The sequence below is a fragment of the Terrapene carolina genome, unplaced genomic scaffold, assembly GCF_002925995.2.
Source record: "Terrapene carolina triunguis isolate 2854851 unplaced genomic scaffold, T_m_triunguis-2.0 Scaffold130, whole genome shotgun sequence".
Taxonomy (NCBI): domain Eukaryota; kingdom Metazoa; phylum Chordata; order Testudines; family Emydidae; genus Terrapene; species Terrapene triunguis.
The window spans coordinates 37,318,015-37,340,706 of NW_020664481.1; the positions used below are offsets into that span (position 1 = coordinate 37,318,015).

At 45.5% G+C, this 22,692-nt stretch overlaps 1 protein-coding gene across 1 annotated transcript in view; it reads right to left on the reverse strand.

The window, feature by feature from the left end:
* RHPN2 (rhophilin Rho GTPase binding protein 2) overlaps positions 1 to 10,128 on the reverse strand; it is a 51,242-nt gene extending 41,114 nt beyond the window's left edge. The window contains exon 1 of the mRNA XM_024219393.2: positions 10,023 to 10,128. Coding sequence (XP_024075161.1) covers positions 10,023 to 10,091 — 69 coding nt within the window. The 5' untranslated portion in view covers positions 10,092 to 10,128. The remainder of the gene's footprint in view (positions 1 to 10,022) is intronic.
* Between the last annotated feature and the right edge of the window lie 12,564 nt (positions 10,129 to 22,692).

Consider the following 22,692-nt stretch of genomic DNA (forward strand, 5'->3'; position numbering starts at 1 on the left):
CAGCAAAGTCATGATCTTAATGTTCTTCTGAACAACAAAAGGCTTTAAAAGGGAGCTTAACACCAGAAAAGGAATTTGAGGTTGCATTGTTTCCACGGGTTCACATTATTTTTATACAAAAGTGCCATGGCATATTGTTTTTGACACTGGCATGCTCTTGCTCTTCACTGGTGGAACCAAATACCAACAATCTACTTTATTTCTTTTCCCCTGGAGGGTCCCTATTGGATGTCGCCAAACACTTAGCAATTTTCTTCACACCTTTTCTTCTACCCCTCAATGCCCTGCATTGCCAATTACTATATTTCTGGCCCAGAATGACTCGGCAAAAATCAACTTTAAAGCAACTAAGCCAAATTAGAGAAGCTGATGTTGAATGTAACACAGCCCCTAGGCTGAGTACACTCATATCCTGAGCATTAAGTGGTTGCCTAGTGCCATAATAATCTTGAAATGGGGAATCCCTGTAACACTACCTTTGCCCATATTGGTAGTCCATGCATAATATGGCTTTATTAACACAGCACCAGGAAGAGACATTGGATTTCTGGAGCAAAAAATGTGAGCTGTCCCCTTTTGATTCCCAATCTATGAGATACTGGTAGTTTCTTTGTAGACTAGGAAGATATAATACATAGCCCACCCTTACAAATGGAAAATAGTTTTCAAGAGCGCAGTGACCAGAAGGGAAAATGTGGTCTGGTCCCCAAATGAAAAAGCAGATAGTATCCTTCATTTGGCTGGACGCCAGAGCACTTTACTTAAAAATAGATTTCTTTTTCAGCGTCAGAAATTCAGCTGTGACGTACACAAAATAACTATTACTCAGCTGTTTGGCAATCAGAAGTGGTATTAATGTCAGTGAATATGATGCATACAAAAGGTGTTTGAACTGAGAAGGTGAGTCATGATATGCTAATTAGAGAAGGTGATGCAGAGTTGAAACTGGGTGTGCGTCCTTGCTTAAAGGAGAACATTCTTCTCCACCCAGTGTAACCTGTACTGCTTGTGAAGCCATAGTGGAGGCAAAGGCCCTGATCCTGCAAATACTTACACACGTGTGTAACTTTACTTACACAAGTAGTTTAATTGACTTAAGTAGGACTACACTTCTGAGTAAAGTTATTTATGTGAGTGAGTATTTGTAGCACTCAGACCAAAGCCTGCCAAAAGGAACATCATAAATATAATAATATCTTGTCCTGCTACAAATACTAAAAGTTTCTCTTGATATTTTATCAGTTCAGTGTTGTCAACTCTGTGATTTTATCACATATCTTTTGTTACTTGGTGTTTTTCTTGAAGCTACAGTTCTTAGTCATGAGAATCTCAGCTTTAATTTTAAAAAAGTATGGTTGCATAGAAAAGCTGGAAAATATGAACCCAAAAGGCTCAAAAGACAGTAGGAAAATAGAGAACTAAAAACAAATAATTCTCTCTAAAGTCAAGAATCATGACTTTTTGGGGCCAGACTCACGTTTTTTTTAACACTTCATGTTGACAATATAGAATCATAGAACTGGAAGGGACCTCGAGGCGTCATCTAGTCCAGTCCCCTGCATTCATGGAAGGACTAAGTATTGTCTGGAAGACCATCCCTGACAGGTATTTGTCTAATCTGCTCTTAAAAATCTCCAGTGATGGAGATTCTACAGCCTCCCTAGGCAGTTTATTCCAGTGCTTAACTACCCAGACAGTTAGGAAGTTTTTTCTTAATGTCCAACCTAAACCACCCTTTGCTTCTTGTCCTATCCTCAGAGTTAAGGAGAACATTTTTTCCCTCCTCCTTGTAACAACCTTTTATGTACTTGAAAACTATTATCTCCCCTCTCAGTCTTCTCTTCTCCAGACTAAACTAACCCAATGTTTTCAATCTTCCCTCATAGGTCATATTTTTAAGACCTTTAATCATTTTTGTTGCCCTTCTCTGGACTTTCTCCAATTTGTCCACATCTTACCTGAAATGTGGTGCCCAGAACTGGACACAATACTCCAACTGTCAGTTGCTTCTAGACTTTGCTATCAAACAAGAAATGGCCAATTGGAAGTGATTGTGTATCATTATCTAAATATTAAGACAGAATAATTGTTTTACAGAGCTGACTAGAAACATCAAACCAATAATATATTCCCTTTCAAGAGAAGAAAAGACTACATTCTTGTTTACACTATTTGCTAGAATTTTCCAGCCAACCTTTTGATGACTGTTATAAGTTTATAAGAGGGGGAAAAAGGGAACCTTAAGGTTTAGTGTAATTGCACAATAGAATAGAATATCAGGATTGGAAGGGACCTCAGGAGGTCATCTAGTCCAACCCCTTGCTCAAAGCAGGACCAATCCACCATGAACAGTTATGGCACTTACAAATAATTATTTACTTTAGTTAATTTTTTTAACTCCAGGCACTTAAAAAAAGTGAAACAAATGTTTAATACAAAAGTTAATACATTAGTTACAGATTTTTAAAATAGCTACAATATAATCTACACTATACTATAGCAATCAGCCACAACATAATATTTGCCAAACAAAACCAAAAATAGTAATAATGCATCACAGAAGTCAGTTTCTTGAAGAGACAGTCTAGGTTGGTTAGTTCACTCTTTGAGATTCAGTTCTTTTTCCTGTTGAGGTGTTCCTGACATAGGGGAATGAGCATGTGAGTGACTGATACAGAATGTGAAAGGTAGTAAATTCTTTCTGTCTAATCATTGCAACATTCTTTCTCCCTTTCCCAAGAAAGAAGAAAAAAGGACAAACAGGCAAATGAATATTCCTATGTAAAAGCTAATGATGGTTGCCTGACTACTAATCACTGGAAGAGCCCCACCAGCCCTGCTGGAGGCACAGCTGTAGCAGGTTAGCAAATGGAAACCTTAGGCACAGGAAACAGGATAACACCTCAAACCTTAAAAATAATAAGCCTAATATTTTAGATCAAGATCCTAATGTCTTCATTGACAGTAACCTTTATTATGGAGTTTTGTTTGTTTGTTTTTTGTTCCTTTCCTCAAAGTAGGGAGGATTAACAAGTTCTGATTTCTTTTACCCTGACTGGTCTGCAGCACCCTTTTCTTTATGAGCTGACCCAGCTGTTTGGTCTGTATGGCAAATATCCAATCAGATCAGGTCAGAGTAGTTTACAGAGACATAGTGCTAAGAAAGAGAAGAAGGATGAACACATCAAGCTGACCAGAACTTACAAATTCATTAAACTGGCTGCCCTTTTAGTCCGGCTGTAGCACAATATATATCCTACAAAGGAATCTAAGTTCAAGACTCAAGGTTGGTCAATCGCTCCCAGGCCAGCAGAAGCTTGGAATGCTGCAAAAGTGGTATGCTCAGTAAATGGGTTGAAGAAGCATTTAAAATCACTCTATTTCAACCTTCCTGATAGCTTTGGGAGTAAGTGATGATAGTTCACATAGAGTAAGATTATTATAAAGTGTGGATGGGAAAGGTCTACTAGATAGAGCTGGTCAGAAAAAATTTTCTGTGGAAAATTCTGATTTTTTTTTTTTTTTTTTTTTGTTTGTTCTGGAGGGTAATGGGGCTGAAAAATTAATGTTCCAATGAAAAACAGTTAACAGAAAATATTTAGCCAGTCCTAATACTAGATAACTGAATCTGCAAGTACAGGATGTGGTCTCTGGGACTGAATTGGAGCTGTTCTGTAATAATCCATGAATACTGTATGTTGACATGGTTATTGGGATATTTACTGTCTGAATATATTGGTGTAGTTTCATAGGGGGTTATAAGGAAAAACAAGCAGGAGGAAAAAGAATGGTTCAAGATAAGCCACTTCTCCACAAAAACTTGAGAGTTGAGATGCTGTGAGAAGAGGAAAAGGTCCATGAACCCAGGAGATCAAAAGAAGTGAGGTAGGTTTAAGAGGAAATACACTCTCTAAAGGGGTGGTGTTGTTTGGGGGAACCAGAGTGGGACACAGGGCACCCATTGGGGTGTCTGAAGAAGTACCATTACCATCAAGGGATCTTTAGGTAAAATAGACATGTGCATGGGCAGTTTGTTGCTCTAAAATCCTCTCTCTAAATGCTTTGTTCCTACTGTAAAATAAATAATACTTTGGTTTAAGAAAGTTTTGTCCAAAGTTTTGTCAACAAATGAAGATTAAGGTAGCACAAACAAACAAAACAACAGAAGCCTCGGAGCTAAGCAGGGTTCTGAGAACCCTCCATAGAACAAAATATTAATTAAGCAAGAATGCTAGTTTAGCATTGGTAGGCTAGGAGAAGCAGGTTTAAGTTTATACCTGTTAGTAGTAAAAGGACACTGTCCATATTAAAATAAGATATATCAATTTCTCTCAAATGATGCAAATAAGTTGCTTTCTGTGGTAATGACAAAAGAATTGCCAAAAATCAGAAACACCACAAGCTGACATAGGGTATAAACTGATCTATATTAAAAGTTTTACTATTTGCATAGTAAACTTGTTCTTAAAATGATTAAAAACCTTTGATGGGTATCAAGACATCTGATCTTTATTCCTAGCTCTGTCAGACTTCCTGGGTGTTCTTGGGCAAGTCCCTGAAGCAATCTGTGCCTTAAAATAAGGAAAAATACTTCCGCACTTCAAAAAGATAGTGTGAGGCTAAATTCATTGTTTGAAAAGTGCTTTGAGATCCATTCATGAAAGGTGGTATTGAATAGAAAATAAATGTTCCTATTTTGCTCCACTGTCTTGAGATTTAAAAAGTCAGTTATTTCATTAAGTGGTTTTCTGATCTTAATACAAAGGAAGTATCCTTGAAAGATATCCTTGGGAATGTACATGTGCATGCACCAACAAAATTTGTAAAACAGTCCTTAAAGTCTTATAGGAAAAAAGTACTGTGTAAAATTAAGATCTTTACTTTAAACATTTCAGGATAAGCCTAAGGGTACAAACAAACAATGCAATCGCCAGTTCAATTGTATAGAGTCCTTTAGGGCTCTATTCAGGCTGAAATTTGATTTCCACACTTCAGACCATATATACAGCCACAGGGGTTTCATGGCTTGACTGCTTTAGAGCCTAATCCTGTTCCAGAATCTAAAAGGGGTTTTTATTTGTAATGATTTTGTAGAACTGAGGCTCTAATCTTTGACAGTATTATCTACCAATGTATAACAGGAAGTATTGTTTCCTCACTTACATTTACATACCTGTTGAGGACTGAAGACTTTATACTTTCAGCCAACCACGTTAAAGTTGACAGTTTTTCAAAAACTTGTTTATTGGACTAATCTAAAATCCTCAAAAAATCTAGAGTAGATGGGTGGAAGCGCCATTGTAATAACAGTTCATTCCAAACCTAGATACCCAGCCAAAAATGTATAATTCAGGATTTGTTTGAGCTGCATTTCTAACCCTAGTTTTAGAGTGGTAGCCGTGTAGTCTGTATCAGCAAAAACAACGAGGAGTCCTTATGGCACCCTAGAGACTAGAGACTAACAAATTTATTTGCACATAAGCTTTCGTGGGCTAAAATCCACGAAAGCTTATGCCCAAATAAATTTGTTAGTCTCTAGTCTCTAAGGTGCCACAAGGACTCCTAGTTGTTTTAACCCTAGTTTTGTAACCCCAAACTTCTATTGGCATAAGTGGAAGTCTTAGGTGCATAAAAGATATCTTATCTCAATGGACAAGACTTTGGTCTAACCGTAAATCTGAAGTAACAAATTAAAATTATGCCTATTTATATTTAAAGTAAACTATATTTTTCCTTGAGTCTTACATCAGTGTAACACCATTGATTTCTGGGGAGTTACACTGTTGTAAATCAGGAGAACTGAAAGGAAAATCAGTTCCATTTTTTTAAAGTTTGCCTAAAGAACATGTATTTCCTTAAGAAGGTTGAGAGCTAACTGAAACACTGAGATAAATCAGGCACTACTCTAACGCATTTATTTGTATTTAACTTGTAAAAAATACTGCCTGTCTTATTTGTAACCTTTCTTCAAGTTCTTAAGCTTAATTTTCTAGCAATCTTGATTAAAGTACAGCCCATGAGATAACCAGATGTGCAATACTGTAGAAAAGTTGCTGGAGAACTAAGCAAATCTAATACAATCCACACCAAAAAACAAACCAAAGGGCAATCACTTACCAGTGACATCAGTGACACTTTTCAAATTAGGACAGCAAATAGGATTTGAGCCAAAGTTTGTTTTTTGTCTGTCTAGCTATTTATATGGCAGTATGAGTGTCCCCATGGTGCTAGAACATGGGTGGGCAAACTTTTTGGCCCAAGGGTCACATCTGGGGATGGAAATTGTATAGTGGGCCATGAATGCTCACAAAATTGGGGGTTGTGGTGTGGGGGGGAGAGGGGCTGAGGGCTCCAGCTGGGAGTGCAGGCTCTGTGGTGCAGGAGGAGGCTCCAGGCTGGGACCGAGGGATTCGGAGGGCGGGATGGGGATCACAGCTGGGGCAGGGGGTTGGGGCACGGGAGGGGGTCAGGGGTGCAGGCTCCGGGCAGCGCTTACCTCAAGCAACTCCCGGAAGTGGTGGTATGTCCCCTCCTCCGGCTCCTAAGCAGAGGTGTGGCCAGGCGGCTCTGCGCGCTGCCCTGTCCGCAGGCGCTGCCCCTGCAGCTCCTATTGGCCATGGTTGCCAGCCAATGGGAGCTGCGGGAGCCGCACGGAGCTACGGCACGCGCGGAGCGGGGCAAGCCCCCAATCCCACTCCTCGGTTGGAGCACCGGAGCAGGGCAAGGCCTGGACCCCACTCTCTGGCAGGAACTTGAGGGCCTGAGTAAAACGTCTGAAGGGCCAGATGCGGCCCCCAGGCTGTAGTTTGCCCATGCCTGTGCTAGAAGATGCACCTGAAACATTACTATAATGTCAGTCTTGAGTCTCTCCTGAGCAAAAACCACCAACCCTGTCTAATCTGGAACTTTAGTGATGTGGAGATGAACTACTACAGACAAAAGCTCTTTCACACCACATGGCAGAGCAAGGTACATGCACCTCCTTAAGCCAATCTAGTCCAAATGGTGGTTATAAATGCACTGTAGAGGACGCTTCTGCATGGGTGGATGTGATGTGTGTACAGTTGTACGGGGGGGGGGGGGGGGGGGTCACAAGGTGGTTAACATGCCAGTTTTTAGACAGAGCCTTAATTTGTTTAAAATATGGCTACAGCCTTAGACCCTGATTTTGCACTGAGTAGCACAGTGATGCATCCCTGCACCCATGCCCCCACACTGAAGTTAGTGAAGCTCCACAGAGAAGAGAGGAGGTGAGGGGAGTGGGTAGATGGGATTTAATAACTACAAACCGAATCACAGCTGCTTGAAGATGGCCCTGAATGCCATCAAAGTTAATAGGAGCTAGCACCTTACAGGATTGCATCCTCAGTGACATTTTAAAATTAGAACTACTGCCATGTAAAAGAAATGCAGGTGTGGATCACTGCATAAACCATCCACTCTGTTTAAAAAGTAGTTATAGAGATGTGTATTAGATATTCCAGTACGAAGCCATTCATGAGTGTCTTATTTCCAGTAAGATGCAACATACATACATAACAAAATTAGAACAAATATTAAAAGGTGGATAAGCAGTTGTAGTGGGCATGTAATGGGGAAAAAGCTTTGAGATTTTACATTAATGCACACAGTGACAGTATATTCTATTATTTTAAAGAAAAACAGCACAAGATCTGAAGTGTTCATGCCTGAGCCCTGTGAGGAAGCCGACGTTCACATTAAAGTCCGTGGGGAATTTTGCCTTGCCAGGGAGCTTGGTCAGAATAGGCAGCATCAGAGCTTTCTGAAGAGGCACCCGGTGAAACCTATATACATGGGAGCACTAAAGAACTCTCAAAGTAAAAGGTGCCCTAAGTTCAATATGTAATCTAATACCCAGAAAGAGCTTTACTTAGTTTTGAGCACTGGTCCTACTGTCAAGCCTTTGGCAAACTAAAAATGCTCAGCTCTAATCTAAATCCCCTATCACATTTCCTTTGCAGTTCCTGGGCCAGCTCCCTTTATCGGTTGCTTTTAATTAGAGTTAACTCAGCTTTAAACCAGATCATCTCTATGTAAGGAAACAGCTCACAACATTTTGCAAAGAGTAAAAAGAGAAGTAAATAATTTAGACCCTAACCAGTATTCATGAAATGTAGACCCTAAATGGATGAACAAACTGCGAGTACTATCTGAAGTAACATTAATAACAACTGTGGTTTAATATTAAAGATAGGGGGAGTCTTGGAGACCCTCCAGATCTGTTCAATGCCCTATCCTCTGCACTAGTGGTAAGAGCTGGAGGAGATGCAGGGTTGGAGGCACTAGTACTGGGTTAACAAAAGTGCCAGTGTCACCAGGTCCACACTGGGAAGGGGCCTATTACAGACCCCTCTAACCCATCCACAAGGCCAGATCTGGACCCTCACGCGGGGCAGTCCAGCACCAGGTCTTGCTGTGTGAGCGGCTCACAGCCAGCAGATCCTGCTCGCCTATAGGGGGCTTGCCACCCAGCAGCCAGGCTTCACCATGTCGGGCTGGGCAGGGCTGCTGGCTGCAGGGCCAGTGGGCTCTCGGGAGTTGTCCCAGGGACCTGCCTCATTCCCTAGTGTGGCTCCAACTCCGAGCAGTCTCTGCTGCCCAGCACCTGCAGGGCCCCCAGCTGCCTCCCCGGGTAGCCGAGTTGGCTGGGACCTGTGCAGAGGCTGGTCTGGTCTTGGCCAGTGAGGTGGGAGAAAGAGTTTGGGAGTTGGGGGCCCTCGGGCAGGTCCCGCCAGGCAAGTGGATCCTGCTCCAGTCTGGCTGATCACACTGCTCCTGAGGGACCAGAGCAATGCAAAACCCTCCCCGCCCCGAGACCAGCCCTGACGCACTTCTTGGCTCAGCACAGCAGATAGTCACCTCCTAGTTAGGTGGGGGGAGGGGACAGGGTGTGGAGGAGTGGGTCTCTGGGGAGTCTGTAGTCAGAGAGGCACTGGGCAGTGACGGGGTAGGGGATGCTGGGTAGTGGAGGAGATTTGTATGTTTTGGGTGCTGGGCAGTGGAAGGCCTGTGGGGGATGGAGGAAGTCTGTGAGTGTTGGGGTGCTGGGCAGTGGGGGATCTGTCTAGGGCCGTGTGAAGTTGTGGGAGGGGCTGTAGAGGGAGGGCACTGGGGGCTCTGTGGGTTGGGAGATGGTATGCAGGGCACTGTGCAGTTGGGGGGGGCTGGGCATGAGGTCAATAGGGGTCTCAGCAGTGGGGCATGGGGTCTGTGGGGGATCTCCAGGCAGGGGGGTGCTGGGCATAGGGGTCTGGGTGGGAGGGCACTAAGGGGGTGGGGAGCACTGTGACAGCGCAGGCTGCTCCCGAGGGGAAGGGGCACGCTGGCAATGCAGCAGGCCAGCCCAGTGTGCGTCTGGTGGCTGCTGGTTTGTAAAGTGACCTCGCGCTGGGCATTTGCGCCATGCCCCATTGCCCCCGGCTGGCACCTTGCTCCAGGGACCCCGCCCCTCCACACCAAACCCCACTGCCCCCATGGGGGCCCACAAAAGGTTAATCAATCTGGCCCTAGGGGGGCACTTGCCGCAGACCATTACAGTCAGTCTGTTTTACAGTAAGGAAAGGGGATTGGTGTGTAGGGAGACAAGACATCCCATATTGGGGGCTTTGTCTTATATAGGCAACTGTACCCCCCGCACCCCCCCAAAAAAGTGTCCTGATTTTCACACTTGCTAGCTACTCACCCTGTCGGTGCGGGGGAGGCTGGGGCAGGAGACACTGGCAAGGTGGGGGAGGAGGAGGCTCCCGCCAGCAGAAGCTGGGTGGGAGAAGGCTGGCTCAAGCCACCTGTGTCTGCCGCTGGCCCCGCTCTCTGGGTACGGCTGGTTGGACACCGTCACCAGCGGCTGTCCCGTACCAGTGGGCGCCGGCTAAGGGGCTATTTAACTGCGCTGGAGATGTTGGGGCTCGGGCTGCCGCCCTCCCACCTAAGGTGCCACAAGTACTCCTGTTCTTCCTCCCACCTTGCAGGCTCGGGATCCCCGCGGAGCGGCCCGCCCTTACCTTTCGGAAATAGCTGCCCTCCGCTTGCCGCGCCGCCCGGCAGCTCCGGGGCACCAAGGTGTCCGTCATGTCCCGCCTGCTGTGCCGCGCTCGCCTGACCGTGTGCGCGGAGCGCTGCCCGGCCTGAGTGAATCCCGTCCCGCAGCCCAGCTCCACCCCCCGCACGGGGCGGGGCGGCTGAGTCAGCCCCCGAGCCCGCCGCCGCGCCGCCCTGCCCAGCCTGTGTTGGGGCGGGGGGACTCCTCGACAAGCCACTTTTCCCTGCCCCACCCCCGCCTGATCTCCCCCGGCGCGGGGTTCGCCCTGCCCCGGGCTGTCCGAGTGGTGTCCTGAGGGCGGGATCGGGGGTGGCATGGAGGCCGTGAGGGGCTGTGGGCGGCCTGCTCATTTCCTTGCCCCCTGATTTCCTTCGCTGTGACTTTCTGCATGTGCCCTTGTGCTGCCACACCTACCCCGGGCGCGTTGTGTGCACGCAGGCTATAGGGAACGGGCAACACAAGTGCCCTCACCTCTCCCAGAGCCTCCCTCCCGCTTGATTAACAGGGCAGCGCCCAGCCCGCTGCCTCGTTGTACTGGACAGGAGGGGCCGTTTGCCTCGTTCCTCTCTTCCCCTAGTAAGAAGCAGGCTCCTGTGATTCTGTTTAGTAAAATCCCGGACCCTTTCTGCTCTGGATGCCCCACTCTCAATCTTCCTTATGGCACCCAGCCTGCTGTTGTCTGGACATCTCTGCTGTGAAACGAATAATCTGTGGTGATGGCATATTATTATGTGGCCTCAGAAGACTTTATTCATGTTTGATGTATTTTCCCTGGTGCATTTCCCTTCCCATGCAATCGTGTTCAATACCAGCCTTGAAAGCTGCAGGTGCGTCTATTTCATCAGCTCGCGTAGTTGGAGACAATGCCTTCCATTTGCCTGGAAATTGTCCCTGCAGGGAGCACTCTCCCCCTGGCGCCGGGAGCTGCTGGCTTTGTTTTCAAATACACATTGTCATACCAGTCTTCCTGGGGCCGTTTACTTCCCCTGATTTCTCTGTATTTGAAGCTTTCAACTCAAGAGATAATATGGTCACCATGGCTCATTACTCTTCTCCATGAGTGATTCATTCTTCAGCGCTTGGGGGAGTATTTACAAAATGCTGGTCAAGATAATTAATAGCAGGAAAGAATTACTGTATGTGCTGTGCACTTACGCACTCTGTTGTTTTCCTGTTAAAGCCCATTGTACAGCAAAATAATACAAATGATAACTCAGCAGCTAGGGGGGCAGGAACTGTTTTTATTTGTTCTTGTACAATCAGGCTCCATTATTTATTATTATGTATTTAGACTAACGCAGTAGTTTTAGTACACCTCTGGAAATGGTTACACATTACACTTTTAAAAACAAATTCTTCCCAAATCGATATAATAAATTGTAACCTACATCTCAACCCTTTATCACCCAGAGGCAGCAGAAATCTGGGAAGAATTTTGACAAAATCTGTATTACTCAAAGAGTCTAGTTCCGCAGGCTTTACACAGACTAAAGTCCTCTCAAGTCAATGACAAAAAACCTAAGTAAACAATGCAAGATTGGACCCAAAATACTTCAGAACGTTTTCCTCAAAATTGCAGAAATCTGCAGCACTTTAAATGAAAACCTGTCATCCTTCAAAAAAAAGTTCCATTGTATAACTGATTTTGTAGGTATTTTTGTTAGTCATATAAAGAAGTTTAAATATTAAATACCAAAATAATGTGCTTATTACTGCACAGTCCTGACCTACAGAGATCTGTGGAAATGTACTGATTAAAGATGCAATATATCAAAATACTTTATAATTAACTTTCCATGAGTAGAAGTGAGTGTTTTTTTCCAACAAATGCTCTGTAAGTTTAAAGTGTCTGGTAACCACAATCTTCAGAAAGAGGAGAGAAAATCTGCGGAGGCAAGTCCCCATTATCTAGGGAAAATATCTTTGGAGTTCTCTCTTCTTTTACTGCAGCTGCATTTTTTTAAGATACCAATGTTTGTAGAGTTATTTATGAGTTGTAGTCTGATAGGCTGCACATCTATTCTGTTCCCATGGAACTGAGATATGTTAGAAACAGATCCAAATTTTTGATCTGCTAAGGGCCCGATCCTGCCCCCGTTTAAATCCATCAGAATTTTGCCATGATTTCAATATATGAATTGCAACTACCTTTCACTAATCTGTCAGTTGTAGGTCTCATCCAAGTCAAAAGCAAAGCCAGACCCAGCTGTTTCATCTTTTTAACTGTCTTTGCTGCTTTTAAAATGTGTGTGACTTCCAGAAGCACTTTCCATTCAATTGACTGACTACTACTGGAATGTGACAAACTCCTATGATGAATATAACTAATATAGTAATTTTCAATCTCTGAGCTCTGCGAGTCTTTTGAGTCTGCATTTCTTGTGGAGGTCACAAATTTGAAAAGTGCACCTTTGGAGAATCGCCCATCACACTTTCTCAACAAAAGATAAGAGGGAAAAGAGAAAGCAGAGTTTGTGTCAAAGGCAGTCATAAAATAATGGTGATGAGATGTGTGGGAATTATTTTCAGAAATTTGTAATAGTATTACATCAATACATGATGATACTGTGTCACGACAATGCAGCACCAATATGCAAAGATTGCCGCATAATCAGGATAATCCTTCCTGTGGCTTTTGTGAGACTCCATTCATTGACAAAATGACTTTCTAGTTCTGCAAGGCTAGGGATCACTGTTTTAATATGTTGTCCAGTAGATAGTAGAGCTGAGCAAATAATGGATTTTTCAGTTCGGAGTCTCCTGACCCAAAAAATCCAAAAAAGGTCAGTTAAATTTGAATTGAAATCTTTTTTTCACTGAGTTTTTGTTGAAACAAACTCAGGAAAAAAATTGTTCTGAGTTGACGCCAGTGATTTCAGTGGTATCAGTCAGGAAATTTTTAGCAATGCATTTCAGAATCAGGCTCAGGAAGTTGGTGAAACGTTCATGCAGAGAAGATTGGAAATAGATATTAATTATATACCAGCTTTGATTCTCTTAAACGTATATAGACTCACATCTGATTTTTTGGTTAAATTAGCATCTCAGTATCTTCTTAAAGGGGCAATTTCAGGTAATTTAGTAATCCTGTTGTTCTAAGGCCTGTATTTTAAATTGCCCAAGAAAACAAAAGTCTAACTCAGCCTGTTATTTAAAATTGTTTCTGAAAGTCAGCAAAAATTGTTTAAGTTAGAAGAACTCTAAGAGTCTTCAAGGCTCCTGGTAAAGTCATGGGTCAGCAGAACTAGCTGAAACAGGAGGAAAAGTTCATAGTTGAAATAACTGAAATGTGTTTTTAAAGGGTTAATTTTAATGGGTGAGATTGCCACCTCTTCTTGGATACAGTTTATCTGAGGATTATTTAACTAAATGGGAGCAGCAGGGACATGTGAACTGGAAGGAGCAAATTTTACCATGATGTCTGCCACCCTCACCATTTCCTAGGACCCTGGCATCCACCATGGCACTATTTGGGTCTTCATTCTCCTGATCCCAGAAGACCAGAGCAGGCCAGAATAGGAACCAGATGACATCACCAACTCCACCAACTTCAGCTAAATCCTGAACAACACCTAGAATGTGATACTTGGATAGGATGACCAGATAGCAAGTGTGAAAAATCGGGACAGGAGGTGGGGGGTAATAGGTACCTATATAAGAAAAAAAAACCCAAAATTGGGACTGTCCCTATAAAATCGGGACATCTGGTCACCCTATACTTGGATTCCTGCTTTCATCCCATCTCTAGTGTCATTTTCCTTCCCCACTCTGTTTGTTCTCTTTCCCAACTCTCTTCTTTTGTCTTCTGTCTAATAAGCTAGCAGCGAATATCTCCAACAGCCTGTGATGGGACATTAAGTGCGGAGGGCTCTGAGTTACTACAGAGAATTATTTCCCAGGTGTCTGGCTGATGGGTCTTGCCCACATGCTCAGGGTCTAACTGATCACCCTATTTGGGGTCAGGAAGGAATTTTCCCCTGGGTCAAATTGGCAGAGACCCTGGAGGTTTTTCTCGTTCCTCTGCAGCATGGGGCACGGGTCACTTGCAGGTTTAAACTACTGTAAATGGTGGATTCTCTGTAACTTGAAGTCTTTAAATCATGATTTCAGGACCTCAGTGACTCAACCAGAGATTATGGGTCTATTACAGGAGTGGGTGGGCAGTGATGCTGAAACAATTTGTATAGTGAGGGGTACTGAGAGCCATTGAACCAAACTGTAAACCAGGGGTAGTCAATAGGTGAACTGTGGGCCAAATCTGGACCGCCAGATGCTTTTGAACAGACCCCAAAATCTTATCGTTATTGTTGGATTTTTTTAAATTATTTTCTCTGTAGTCTGGGCCTTGACTATACCTTGACCAAGAAATTTGGACTTTGAATAAAAATAATTGACTACTCCTTCTGTAAACCCTTCTTATGACAGAAACCACTTCAAGCCAGGAGGTGCTACTGCACTGAAGAAAAAAATGCTGTTGTAGTTCGGATTCTTGTGATGTGTGACTAGAGAAATAGTCACACATTTTGAGGTTCCTCAAAATGTTTTGTCAGCAAGCCTGTTGGAACATTAGATATGAAATTCAGGGCCGCCCAGAGGATTCAGGGGGCCTGGGGCAAAGCAATATCGGGGGCCCCTTCCATAAAAAAAAAAAGTTGCAATACTATAGAATGCTAAATTGCCCCACTTGCCCCCACCCCGGGCGGCCCTGATGAAATTCAGGTATCTACACATCAGTGTTGCGGCTGTTCCGGACTGATATTCATAGTCCTATACAGACGAGTCTTATCTTACGCGGGGGTTCCGTTCCACGGTTAGCGCGTAAAGTGAAAACCGCGTATAGTCTCAAGTTATTGCTGGCTTATTTCCACTGTAACAACCATGATTAAAAATCTTTAAAACTTATTATTGAAGATGCGTACACACACAAAAAATCAGTGAAGCATTTGAAATGCAAAGTAGTAAGTAAGAGTTTAATTGTAACAATATTTCTTATTCCTTTTAGCTATATAAAATCTTTTACAGGGACAACCCCTGTTTGACAGTCTTTTAGATGGCATTTAAGATTACCTTTCTCTTTTGGGGAAAAGGGAAAAAGTTAGTTTAGATGGTCTGGACCTGGTGGCGTTACTGCTGAAGTCCGATCCTGCTTTTTTTAAGGCAAAGCAAGACAAATGCACACAAAAGGATAGAGAAAGAACAGCAAATATAGAAAATGCAGCTTCTTTCTCTGGTGCTTTCACTTGCAACTTCACTGCTAGAGAATCAGGCCCAGCACAGTGTTATCAGGCATTCTGAAGCCTAGCAAACTTGTACCAGTGTCGGAATGCCTAGGTATTGCTTTTAGATGTCTGGTCACAGGTTCAAAGTGCTGTTTCAAAGATGGTGCCTTGGCCAGCTAAGCCAGACTCTTAGACTCATAGACTTTAAGGCCAGAAGGCACCATCCTGATAATCTAGTCTGACCCCCTGCACATTGCAGGCCACAGAACCTCACTCACCCACTCACATAGGTGCTGGAGCCACTTGTGTTATTGGGAATCTGAAGACACAGCTTTGCTACTTCTCAAAGAAATATACAGGTCTGTCGCATCTTACGCGCATTTAACATGCGCAATTTCAGCTTTACGCGGTTGGCAGAAACAAAAAGAAAAAGAAAAAAGATAAAAATAACAATTTTAAGACTGTACCTGTAGTGCAGGTGATCCCTGACACTGATAAAGGCTACTTAACCATAATAACATACTATATGTGTAGGGTTTGATCATATATTCCTTACATAAATCGATGGGAGTTTTGTCTACAAAAAGAGTACATGATCAAGCCCTTAGCAATTTTTCTCCCCAAGAACATGCAACATGTTGATTGTATCATTTCAGTAGCTATAGTTAAGCTGTGTAATGGCTGGGTAGGAAAGCTCCATGTCCGTGGAATGTAAATCACAAGTTTGTACTTTCCAAGAGCTGATTTACTCTCAGACAGTCACATTTCTGATCTTTCTTGGAACGAGATGGCCAAGCATCCCTCATCTATTACCAGCTACACATTATTATATCTGTTTCCTTGCTATTAGAAGGCTTAGGTAGACATGGACCCAAGCCACAAACTCTGCAGGGTTCCAAAGAGGTAGTGATCGGGGTTGTGGGTTTGTTCCATTATAAAAATAAGAGCAAGAGTAAAGTATGGATCTGGAACTAAATGTCCTCAAAGTTTGGGGTATACGGATGTAGGATTTTGGTTCAAGTCCACCTCTATTATTAGGAGAGAGAAACTATAGCAAACTGCTACACTTGACATTGGGCTTTCTTTACCAAAACATTTCTTTGCTACTCACAGGTTTGGCTCTTAAGAAACATTTGGTATCTTTTGATTAAAATAAAAACTAGAAAGCACTGAATCTAACTCTGAATCAAAATAAATATTCCCCTTCGTCTTTTTTAAAGATCTCTGTACTAGTTGACTTTCTTTATGTTTCCAGACGAACCCACCACTTAATCAAAACAGAGTCTACATGAAAAACAGGCACAGAATTGCAAAGCTTTAAAACAAAGGGCTCAAACCTGGTCACACTGAAGTCTATGTAATGGGACCAGGATTTGGGCAACATCACCACAGACACAAAATCCTATGTGCGTTACATATAGTAGGTCAAATTTTCTTCTGTGATGTTGGTGTCGCCCAGTAGCCCAATGTGTTCTTTCTGAACGTCTGCCCCATGAATATGTGAAGCTCTAGCCTTTACTCTCTGGGCTGGGCACCTTCCTGTTCAATCATCTTAGGCCTGGTCTACACTGGGGGGGGGGGGGAATCAATCTAAGTTATGCAACTTCAGCTATGTGAATAACGTAGCTGAAGTCGACGTACTTAGACCTACTTACTGCAGTGTCTTCACTGCCATAAGTCGACTGCTGATGCTCCCCTGTCGACTCTACCTGTGCCCAGGGCCGGCTTTAGGACCTGCGGGGCCCGATTTGAATACCCGGCGGTGGCCCGGGTCTTCGGCGGCACTTCAGCGGCGGGGGGTCCACTCTGCGTCTTCCGCGGCACTGAAGGACCCTCCCCTCCCCCCCCCGCTGCCGAAATGCTGCCGGAGCAGACCACCGCTGGGTGAGCCTAAGGTGCGGGGCCCTCTTACGCGCGGGGCCCCCTTACCCGCGGGGCCCGATTCCAGTGAATCAGGGGGAATCAGCCTAAAGCCGGCCCTGCCTGCGCCTCTCCTTCCGGTGGAGTACTGGAGTCGTCGGGAGAGCGCTCGGCAGTCGATTTATCATGTCTTCACTAGATGCGATAAATCAACCCCTGCTGGATCGTTCGCTCTGGAGGTAAGAGTAGACATGCCCTTAGTTAATCTTGATTAACTTTACAGGAGTAGTAACAGTTAATGAGTTACAGTTAGTGAGGTAATTACTTTAAATGGATCACAGCATTAAACACATTACAATCCATGACAATAAATGCTTACAATAAACTGTTAAAATATTTACAAACAAGCTCCTAAATTGATTTTTTTCTAACCAAAAAGGTATTAAGTCAGTTATATTTCAGTATGGCTACTCATGCAATTTAATGATAAGCCCCCATGGTGCCTTTTGGTGAACTGTGTTTTATTATTCCTGTAGAATACCAGTGAGATGAAAGCACTTAAAAGAAGACAACTTGGTCTAAAAGTCTGCGATCCCTCTTCCATTGCAGTCAAGAGCAAATGTCTCATTTGTCATAGTTCAGGGAAACTGCACCTGTTTTCTGCTTCACTGGTCCATCAAGGGCACACACTTTAGGCTCCCAAGTCCTCAGCCATCACCTCTATTGCGTGGAGACCTGTACCTCTCTTCCTCCTGACCAGGTTTTTCTAGGCTGTACAGTTCCCTGCCTATACTGTGTTATTCCTTCTTTCCTAATAACAACTGCTATTTTTCATTAAGGCAGCAGCTTACAAGCAGAAGCATAATAAAATGGGACTATGTGGAGATGGAGGCATGGACTAGCCAATGCTGTGTTTCATGGCACATTGGTAGGGTGACTATATGTCACATTTTGGCTGGGACAGTCCCCTTTTTAAGTCCTGTCCTGCACATCCTGCCTCTTTGGCAGAACTGGGCATTTGTCCCATTGGCAAGAGCAATGGACAAATGCCCAGTTTTGCCAAAAAAGTGGGAGGTGCTTCCCTAACGGGGGTGCAGAGGAACATTTGGGGGGATAAGCGATAACGCCAGCCCCTTATGGCAGGGCATGGGCAAGCAACTCGGACCTGCCTCACGTGAGAGTAGAGGGGGTTCGGGTGTATCCATGGGCAGTGGCTGAGACGCAGGTTCGGGGATGCTAGCCCCCCCCGGCCCCCCCCCTCCCCCCCCCCCCGCGCCCCCGGGCGCCCCCCCCCCCCCCCCCCCCCGCCGTGGCCGCTGCCCCTGCCCCAGGCTAGCGCCCACAGCCACACACACACACCCCCCGGCCCCGGAATGTCAGGAGGCTGGGCAGCGCGGCCCCAGTGCCCGCCCCTGCTGGGGCCATGATGACATAGGGGAAGAGCTGTCCACAGAGCGCGGGAAGCAGGAGGGGACCTGGGGGCGGAGTGTGGGCAGGGCCACACCTGGCTGTTTGGGGAAGCTCAGCCTCCCCCAGCCTATGATACCCGCCACTCATGACTGTATCGGTTCTCTTCCCCTATACTAGAGTAGGTGTAGAGTGCATCAGACACCGCTGATGATGTGGGGGTTCCATGGCTCACTGACTAACTTATCCAGACATTTATGACCATAGGTTGTAGGACATGGTAAATCGAGGCAAATCCACACAGCTCATCTGCCTCATGGATCACTCCTCAGCTCATCAGCCTGAATAATAATATCTAATTCATATATTGCACTCTTCACCAGTAGATCTCAAAGCACTTTACAAAGGAGGCCAGTGTCATTATCTGCATGTTAAAGATGGAGAAATTGAGTCACAGAGGGTCACTTGTTCTGTCTACTAGGCCATAGTGCCCTGAAGAGAATCCAAAATACAGTCTTTCAAATACATAGCTGTTGAACTCCATGTTTCACTCCCTTATCTCATGATCTTGGCAGAGATACTGTCAGCAGCTTCTCCTTGGATCCTTGTCCTTCTTCCTTTGCTTCTCTTTACACTCCTTATCTTACTTTCTTCACTTTTTGGGAGTGCCCAGTATGCCCTACAATGTCCTATTCAGCATACACAGCTGCATCAAAAAGTAGCAACTTTTATCTTAAAAGAACAACAATTCTCTTTGCTGATTCACTTGGCTAGCAAACTTCTGCCTTTTGTGAAGCTTTGTAAAGGCGTTCTCTTCCAGGGATAGTTTTAGTTTTACTGCAAGGCAAACTAGGTGAGGTCAACCACAAGTGGGGGAAGGGAGAAGAGAGAGGATTATAGCGCTAGGGCTCTTGCATGTTAGTTATTTTGATGTAAAAAAAACAACTCCCTTTGTGAGACAAAGTAGGTGAGGTAATAATATCTTGTATTGGACCAACTTCTGTTGGTGAGAGAGACAAGCTTTCAAGCCACACAGAGCTCTTCTTCAGGTCTGGGAAAGGTACTCCCAGCGTCACAGCTAAATGCAAGGTGGGACAGATTGTTTAGCATAAGTAAAAAGAACAGGAGTACTTGTGGCACCTTAGGCCTTGGCTACACTTGCAGATGTACAGCGCTGTGAGTTAAACCTGACTTTGTGCAGCTGAGTAGGGAAAGCGCTGCAGTCTGTCCACACTGACAGCTGCCCAGCGCACTGTCGTGGCCACATTTGCGGCAATTGCAGCGCTATTGGGAGCGGTGCATTATGGGCAGCTATCCCACAGAGCACCTTTTCCCATTCTGGCGCCATGGGTTGTGGGAAGGGGGCATGGGTGTGGGGCATTCTGGGTCCTGTCCCAACGCCCCGTGATGCATCGCTTCGCATCCCAGAAATCCCTTTGTTTCCGTTCACCTTTGGCGCCATCTTTCAACGGTTTCTGTGCAACGCGATCTGTCTGCGGGAAATGGAGCCCGAACTGCTGAGGCGTATGCTGACCTATCTCGCCAGCACGTCACGTTTGGTTGTCGAACTATTCCTTAAGATCCAAAGTGACAGTAGAGTGAGGAGTCCGACAATGCTATCGAGCCGCGTAACGCGTATGACACGAAATTGCTTGTGGCATTCACGGACATGCTCAGCACCGTGGAACGCCGCTTTTGGGCTCGGGAAACAAGCACCGAGTGGTGGGATCACATCGTCATGGAAGTCTGGGATGACGACCAGTGGCTGCAGAACTTTCGGATGAGAAAAACCACTTTCATGGGACTGTGTGAGCAGCTCGCCCCCACCCTGCGGCGCAAGGACACGAGATTGAGAGCTGCCCTGCCAGTGGAGAAGCGGGTGGCTACTGCAATCTGGAAGCTGGCAACTCCAGACAGCTACCGGTCGGTCGCAAACCAGTTTGGAGCGGGAAAGTCGACCATTGGAATCGTGTTGATGCAAGTTTGCAAGGCCATTAATCGCATCCTACTCAGAAGAACCGTGACTCTGGGTAACGTGCAGGAAATAGTGGATGGCTTTGCACAAATGGGGTTCCCTAACTGTGGAGGGGTGATAGATGGGACGCACATTCCTATTCTGGCACCACCCCACCTAGGATCCGAGTACGTTAATCGGAAGGGGTATTTCTCTATGGTTCTCCAGGTGCTTGTGGATCACCCTGGGCGTTTCATTGACATTAACACAGGCTGGCCCGGAAAGGTGCATGACACAGGCATCTTTCGGAACACTTGGCTGTTCAGGAAGATGCAGGCCGGGACTTTTTTCCCAGAGCGGAAGATCACGGTAGGGGAAGTTGAAATGCCCATTGTGATCCTTGGAGATCCCACTTACCCGTTAATGCCGTGGCTCATGAAACCCTACACAGGGAGCCTTGACAGCAGCAAGGAACGGTTCAACTACAGGCTGAGCCAGTGCCGAATGACTGTGGAGTGTGCCTTTGGCCGTTTAAAGGGCCGCTGGCGATCTCTGTATGGGAAGCTGGATTTGGCCAAAAACAGCATCCACCGTGGTTATAGCCGCGTGCTGTGCCCTCCATAATATTTGTGAAGGGAAGGGTGAAAGCTTCACTCAGGCATGGACCTCCGAGGTTCAACACCTGGAGGCTGAATTTGCACAGCCAGAGAGCAGGGCTATTACAGGGGCCCAGCGCGGGGCTGCAAGGAATAGGGATACCTTGAGGGAGCAATTTGAGGCTGAAAACCAGCAGTGATATCTGGTGCCCTGCACGGGAGTGAAGTGCAGTAGTTCCAATCTTTAGGAATCAGTGTCTGCTAAGCAGACAAGCAGACTTGCAGTGCCTGTTTATTTCCTGGGCTAAGGAGTCTTTTACTTTATGCAATAGTAAATTTCAAAGCAAATTTCAAAGCCAAAAAATCCATTTATTGAAAAGAAAAAAAATTTATTTATTGAAAAGAAACAAGGGAGTGGAGTCGGGAACACTACAATCACAGATTTGCGTATGTCCTGTCTGGTGTGCTGTGCAGTGAGTGCTGCACTTCAGGATAGCTATACTGCATGGTGATGGGGGTTGAGTGCTGAAGATCCTGGTGTTGGAGGCAGCGGGTGGCGTGAAGAACACGGAAGTTGGGGAAAGTGGGTTGGAGGTGACAGTGGGGCACAACGGAAAGAGTTTTGGGACAAGGGCTGTGGGGGGGGGGTGGCGTTTGTGTTTGCGGTACTGCTCCTCTTTCTGCATGGCTACCAGCTCCTGGATAGCATCTGCTTGGCGCTCCAGGATGCTTATGAGCCTATCAGTGCTTTGCTGCTGGTGCGCGGTGCTTTGCCTCAGGTGCGCTGCGTTTTCCTGGCGGATCCTGCTTTCTCTCTCCCTCCAGTTCTGTGCTTTCTCATTCTCTTTAATAGATTGCCGCATCACTTCTTGCAGCATGTCTTCTTTGCTTTTTCGCGGTCTCTTCCTGAGTCTTTGCAGTCTCTGAGCAGGCGATAAGAGGGACGGCTGAGGTCTCAAGGTTGATGCAGCTGTATAGGCAAAATGCAACATTTAACAGAGGCAGCATTGTTTATACCAGACAGAGTAATGATTCCCCCCGCACTTAAGGAGTAGAAACACACAGGGTCTACACAATAGCATAATTTTCCTGTCCGAAACAGAGCACACATACTCACCATTTTGAGGCTCCCGTGGGATAAGGGGGACTGATTGTTTCAGGGCTGCACTGTCCTCTGGGTTTCTGTGCCTTGGGGAGAGCCAACAGCTTCAGGGGGCACCTACACTGAACACTGTCCCAACATTTTCCACAGGAGTTTGTCCTGGACGATATCTCGCTGCTGAGGGTGACCTGGGAAGCAAGGGAGGGTCTTCTACTGCAATGCGGCTTCCGCCCTGGCCTATATGCAGCTTGCCTGTGTGCAGCAATGGTCCCCCCGCCCCTCGCGGCACAGTGGCGCGGACACGTTAGCCTGGCTGGGACAAAGACCACGGTGGCTCTCCCGATAAACCTGCACAAGCGCATTGCACACGTTCTGGATGAGACATTCGAGGAGATTACCGAGGCCGATTACCGCGATGTGATAAACCACATCAATGCACTATTCCGCATCTAGGCATGCATGCCTAACCCTCCTCTCCCAAAGAGCCCACACCG